At 36.5% G+C, this 6,363-nt stretch overlaps 2 protein-coding genes across 2 annotated transcripts; one reads left to right on the forward strand and one right to left on the reverse strand.

Annotated features, from left to right (window-relative positions):
• Window positions 1,530-3,199, forward strand: LOC104739132 (UDP-glycosyltransferase 74E2-like). The gene is made up of 2 exons (XM_010459388.1): window positions 1,530-2,222; window positions 2,380-3,199. The coding sequence occupies exons 1-2, from the start codon at window positions 1,578-1,580 to the stop codon at window positions 3,094-3,096; spliced, it is 1,362 nt and encodes a 453-aa protein (XP_010457690.1). The 5' UTR covers window positions 1,530-1,577; the 3' UTR covers window positions 3,097-3,199.
• On the reverse strand, window positions 3,345-5,551 carry LOC104739134 (chitinase-like protein 1). Its single transcript, XM_010459393.1, has 4 exons — window positions 5,404-5,551; window positions 4,567-4,990; window positions 4,138-4,297; window positions 3,345-4,004 (listed from the first exon to the last, which is right to left on the reverse strand). Exons 2-4 carry the CDS (start codon window positions 4,952-4,954, stop codon window positions 3,587-3,589), a joined length of 966 nt encoding a protein of 321 aa, XP_010457695.1. The 5' UTR covers window positions 4,955-4,990; window positions 5,404-5,551; the 3' UTR covers window positions 3,345-3,586.

The raw sequence follows: 6,363 nt of genomic DNA on the forward strand, positions 1-6,363 counted from the left end.
TCTTGGGTCAAGTCCTTCATCGGACTTTGATCTTATCTCCTCCATCTCTTTCTTTTTTAGCTTTGAATTTGTATTTTTTTTTTCTCATAAAAATAATGTTAACATATTTTCTTACATCTTTACCAACATAGATGCTTAGACCATGTTCAAAACTAATCGTATAATTAAAACTAAACTAATCAAAACAATCAACTAAGTACTTTAACAAAATCCATCATTCCACTAGGGAAACCTACGAAGGTTTCTCAATCATTTAAATAATTATTTTTTAAATTATTGTTTATTAATTTTCAACTTTAAATAAACAAATATAACAAAACAATTATTCAATTACTTATATTACATAAAAAAAGAAAACAAAAATATTTTATACAATTTAGATATATTAAACATATATATTTGTTATATACTTTACTTGTAGATCAATCTATTTATTATAGACATATGTAGAAACTACTATTTCTATTTTTATTTTTAATATTTCAAAATTTTCAACTTTTTTGGTTTTGTAGATCAACTTTTTGGTTTTGTTGAGTCAAGTGGTGACTAATTCGAACGTTAGGATAAAAATCATGTTTTTTTGTTTTTATTTTATGTTCCTAAGTATTATTAATCAGAGATTTGTGATTTCTTTTTTCTATTTAAATCTATACTAATAAAAAGTAGAAGCTATAAGATCCTAAGGCCGTCCACATATGATTTTAAACAACCAATAGAAATTTGACATATCACTTATTAACATTTTATACAATTTCCAGAATTTTCTATATTAAGAATTATTTTAAACAACCTATCATGATTTGACATATCATTCATTAAATTACAGATTTTTTTAGAAAAAGGAAAATTTTAATTTATGGAAATAAAAAAAACTATGTACAATATCCCACATCGGCTATAATTTTTTTAGACAATAGTTCAGAACCATTATAAATAAGATTAATATGCTTCCAACAACGAATGAGCAGTAAAGCTTGATTTATCAGACGTTCAAGTTTAAACGTTTTATTCGGTTTGATCCGGTTTTTATCTGATCAAATTAAAACTTTAAAAATTTTCAAAAAAAAAAATTATAATATTTAAAAATTTGAAAAGTTTAAATATTATAAATATTGAAACTTTTAAAAGTTCTTAGCTTTTAAAAAGTTTTTAAATATTATAAATTTTAAATTTTAACAATTACAAAACCTAGTGATAAATTAAAGGATTACCCTTTTGTGCTTCCAATTATGTGAAAAGCAAAAAGAATTAGAACAAATTTCCTTTGTCTTAAAAAGCCTAACGGTCATAAACTTTCCTTAAAGCCTTTTTTTTAAAGAAGTTTTGCATTATTTGAAAATTCTTCTTTAAAGCCTTTCTGCTTGAATGTGACAACATTAAGTCCAGTCAAAGGTCATTTTATCAACGACCTCTTTTTGACCAATTTTTGGAATGTACACAGGAAATTTCCTCAATAGAGAGAGACGTAGTAAAATCAAAGTCGTCCTCTAATCCAATAATATATATACGCACACAGAGACACACCCACACATCAAACTAGAGTAGGTAATAATTAAAGACAGAAATAAAAACAAAAAATGAGAGAAGGATCTCATGTTATCGTCTTGCCTTTCCCAGCACAAGGCCACATAACTCCAATGTCACAGTTCTGCAAACGCTTAGCCTCAAAAGGTCTTAAGATCACTCTTATCATCGTCTCCGACAAACCCTCTCCGCCATACAAAACAGAGCACGACTCAATCACTGTCATCCCCATCTCCAATGGTTTCCAAGAAGGCGAGGAACGATCACAAGACCTCGATGATTACATGGAAAGAGTACAAACCAGCATCAAAACCCGCTTACCAAAGTTGATAGAAGATATGAAACTGTCGGGAAATCCTCCTAGAGCCCTTGTGTACGACTCCACCATGCCATGGCTTCTTGATGTAGCTCATAGTTATGGTTTGAGGGGTGCCGTCTTTTTCACGCAGCCTTGGCTTGTCTCAACTATTTACTATCACGTAACTAAGGGCTCGTTCTCTGTACCGTCTACAAAGTATGGTCACTCTGCGTTAGCATCATTCCCTTCATTCCCGATGCTGAATATGAATGATTTGCCGTCTTTCCTCTGCGAATCGTCCTCTTACCCGAATATACTAAGGGTTGTGATCGATCAGCTCTCAAATATTGATCGAGTTGATATAGTTTTGTGCAACACTTTCGATAAATTGGAAGAAAAGGTACCAAAAATATACCCATTTATGTTTTTTATTTTTTAAGAAATTTTGTGATACTAATTGGCATAATTTTGTTCTTAAGACTTTTATTCTAACGTCCTTATATACATACATATGTGATTATAGTTAATTAATTATATTCTTTCCTCTTTGCTTTCAGTTGTTGAAGTGGGTCCAAAGCTTGTGGCCAGTTTTAAACATAGGACCAACTGTTCCATCAATGTACTTAGACAAGCGACTATCTGAAGACAAAAACTACGGATTCAGCCTCTTCGATGCAAATGTAGCTGAATGCGTCGAGTGGCTAAACTCGAAGCAGCCTAGTTCAGTTGTTTATGTATCACTTGGAAGCTTGGTGGTTTTAAAAGAAGATCAAATGATGGAACTCGTGGAGGGTCTCAAACAGAGTGGACGTTTCTTTTTGTGGGTTGTGAGAGACACAGAGAAAAAGAAACTTCCAAGAAACTATGTAGAAGAAACCGGTGAGAAAGGACTGATTGTAAGCTGGAGTCCTCAGCTTGACGTTCTTACACATGAATCGGTCGGTTGTTTCTTGACACATTGTGGATGGAACTCGATGTTAGAGGGATTGAGTTTTGGAGTTCCAATGATTGGTATGCCACATTGGGCAGATCAACCCACAAATGCTAAGTTCATGGAGGATGTGTGGAAAGTTGGAGTTAGGGTTAAAGAAGACGTTAATGGGTTCGTGAAAAGAGAAGAGATTGTGAGACGTGTGGGAGAAGTTATGGAAGGAGAGAAAGGGAAAGAGATTAGAAAGAATGCTGATAACTGGAAAATGCTGGCTAGAGAGGCTATATCTGAAGGAGGTAGCTCTGATATAAGCATCAATGAGTTTGTTTCTATGTTTTGTTGAATTATTGAAATTAAGTAATTTTTTCTATTGCAAATTCATTCATTATATTGTGTTCAAGTATTAATACAACTCAGATTGTGTCGTTTCAACTATCTGTAACCAATTTTTTTTTTTAATAGAATTTTTTTCCATTATTCATGTCTTATTCCTATGTGAACTAAGGTCTGTGTTAGAAATGCGTGAAAGCCCAAAACCATGTGAACAAGTGTTATAATAAACCGAGTAGAGAAACAAAACATCATCATTAATTCATTCTTAAACCACATTTATGTTTACTTACTTTTCTCTATTTTACACACATTCTGCAAATACAATAATTAAATAATATGGTTTTTACATACAGAAAAATATATAAAATTTTGTTTGCATAAGTTCTAATAAGGGTTGAAAGGGACAAAATTAAAACACACTTCTTCTTTTTTTACCACAAGCAATTATTACGTAACATTTCTCCAGTGAGGCCAGAGAGAGACTTGATAACAATGATGACTTACGAAGAGGAAGAGGTAGGTACAGTCGAAGGGTTGAATGGTTTCTGCTCAGCGCAACTGAGCTCCTCGTTTGGCCCTGCGTCTTCTCTTCCAATACCCAAGAGGTCGAGGAAGTACAAGTAGTGTGAGACTATGTTGTTCATTGGGTCGATGTCACCTTGACCACATGTGTACTCTCCGTACAAGACATTCATGGTGCTGCCAAAAGTCGGGCCACGTTTGGACAAGGTATCGTTCTTTGTTGGTTTCCAGTTTCCTACGAGGATGTCGTGAGCCGAGGGCTGGTTTTTCTTGATTGGTGTCATCCATCTCCAGATTGCAGCTTGGAAGGCAAGTGTCGCGTTCTGCTCAATGTACTCAGGGTGGTTCAAGAGATCAGCTTTCAGGGCTTCTCCGGCTGCTCCATAGTTGAAGTTCCTTCATCAAATAAACACAGATTATATATACCTTAGCATCTGATGATCCTTGAAAATTTGAGTATGTAAGAATGCAATTTGTATGATTTCAAAGTTTTCATCTAGAGCTTTAAAGTAGAAGAAAATTTGTGTACCAGTAGATGGGTAAGGCACCACGTCCGTAGTATTCAGCTCCAGGGCTGCAAGGGTACTTGAATTTCCAGGACTCGTCACAGTATGATTGCATTGGGCTCATTTCCCTGTTATAGCACAGACCCCAAGCTAAAGGCCCTCCTGTTGCAACTCCGTAGCCACCTATAAAAGACATACACAGAAACACTCATCATGCTGATGCAAAGCTTCTTACAACATAGAAACCAGTAACAGCGACCTAGGGGATATCCATTTTCACGATTCCATATCTCGAGTGTGATCAAATTAATAAGATGGAAAAAAAGCTATGGAGCTTAGCTAAAATCATACATTATAACTATTCATACCAGCTTCACAAAATGGTTCAGTATTGGAAAGTTATTAAACTATAAATGCTTAAGAGACAGAGAAGTAAAAAGAAGAAAACTTACAGGACGTTTTGCTGGCGACATGACCGAGAAAGGCAGCCATTTCTTTCTGTCCCATAAGCTTTCCTCCAGTGGTACCAAAACCAAGAGGCTCATAGAGAGCAGCAGCAGTAATGAAGGACTGGTAGTCCCAGAAACCAACAGCGTGAGCAACGGGAGTGTTTCTCTTGGAAAAGAGTTGCTCAAACTGATAAACCTGAAAGTAATCTGAAATGGTCTGGTTACAGCAGTATTTGGACCACCAGGAGCATTCCCATCCTTGGGTGCACACCTTCTCTCCCCTAACTTTCTTCACTTTAATGGTTTTGTCCTCTCCATTTGCAACCAAGGCTAGGAATGACACAGCCAGCAGAACTAGAATCACAATGGAACCACTCCGGATTGTCACCATAGCTTACAACTATGGAGCAAATACTAGCAAACAAAGCTGCAAAACATCAACAAAATAACAAATTTAGAAACCTGAATTTTTACTACTAGTAAGGAAATATTATTACTTCCTAAAAAAAAACCCTCATTAGTGGCAAAAACAGAAGACAAGTTACATACAATTCAGCGATCTAAGTTAAAGTCAAAAGATCAAATCCGACAAGTCAAAACTCAAAAGCTGATTAGAAGAATCAACAAAGGAAGAATTAAATTGAGTCAGCAAAACCAAAAATATGAAGTTATCTAGTAAAAAAAAACACAAAACCCAATATTAGCTGTTAGATTGAACGATATCATACCCAAATTGGAGACACTGATGTATCTATAAGATAAAATAAAAAATCTATAATTTGTCGTGAAGACTTCAAAAAGTGAATGTAGATCAGAGATTGTGACCAAGAACCTGCTTACCCTTCAATGTAGATCAGCTACAGATCCAGAGAGAGAGATAATCGAGAAAACTAGCTGTGATGATGATTCAACCGACAAAAACTTAACTCTTTTGCTTCGTTGCTGAGAAAATAAGAGATTCTCGCTCGGGAAAGAGAGAGGAAGAAGAAGAAGAAACACTAAACTAAAGCGGGTGACGGATCAGCAGTCTCTATCAACCGTTCGATCATAGAAGAATCAACGGTAGATATCGCGTTTGGTGTGAAGTATGTGTCGGTTTGAGAGGACAGGCTGGTTCTAGTTGTGGGCCCTACTTTACTGAAGTGGAGCCTTCCACCGACAGCCGCGCGCTCTCCAGCTGACTTGAGCTTAACCAACCGGTTTAATTCGATTTTCGACCAAACTTAGATTTTCCGGTTTATGTTATGGCCCAATGGGCTTTTTAGTAAGGCCTCTCTGTAAACTACTATATGCTAAACCAACAACAAATCGAGACAGAATTTGCCGCAGTTTCCTCTCTCGTCTCTCCTTCTCTCTCCTCCTCACGCCACACTTTCTCATTCTCTCTCTCTCTCGTTCGTTGTTCTGCAACAGTTAACAATGGCGTCAGGTTCGAAGCAGAACCCTTCTTCTTCAAAACCCCCAAGGCATCCATCTCCCATCACTGCCTCAATTCCCTCTAAATTCGGTGTACCAGAAGAATCCCAATCTCGAAACCCTAATAATAACCCGTCGAGCTCGCCGATTTCGATGGCGGTAGAGGATCAGATCCTGGGACGTTCCACTCACCTCACCCGCCCCGAGCTTCTCCGACGCAGATCGCACAATTTAAAGCAGCTCGCCAGGTGCTATAGAGACCATTACTGGGCTCTGATGGAGGATCTCAAGGCGCAACACAGATATTACAGCTGGAACTATGGTGTTAGTCCTTTCAAAGATGAGAATCATCAGCAAAACAAGAGACGTAAGGTAGAAGGAGGA

The sequence above is a fragment of the Camelina sativa genome, chromosome 14, assembly GCF_000633955.1.
Source record: "Camelina sativa cultivar DH55 chromosome 14, Cs, whole genome shotgun sequence".
Taxonomy (NCBI): Eukaryota; Viridiplantae; Streptophyta; class Magnoliopsida; order Brassicales; family Brassicaceae; genus Camelina; species Camelina sativa.

Excerpts from the sequence above, each read along its gene's own strand:
- LOC104739132 (XM_010459388.1), top strand. The coding sequence starts at position 1,578 with ATGAGAGAAGGATCTCATGTTATCGTCTTGCCTTTCCCAGCACAAGGC. Across the intron at positions 2,223-2,379 it reads TCGATAAATTGGAAGAAAAG|TTGTTGAAGTGGGTCCAAAG; the intron begins GTACCAAAAATA and ends CTTTGCTTTCAG.
- LOC104739134 (XM_010459393.1), bottom strand. The coding sequence starts at position 4,954 with ATGGTGACAATCCGGAGTGGTTCCATTGTGATTCTAGTTCTGCTGGCT. Across the intron at positions 4,298-4,566 it reads TGTCGCCAGCAAAACGTCCT|GTGGCTACGGAGTTGCAACA; the intron begins GTAAGTTTTCTT and ends TGTCTTTTATAG. Across the intron at positions 4,005-4,137 it reads GGTGCCTTACCCATCTACTG|GAACTTCAACTATGGAGCAG; the intron begins GTACACAAATTT and ends TATTTGATGAAG.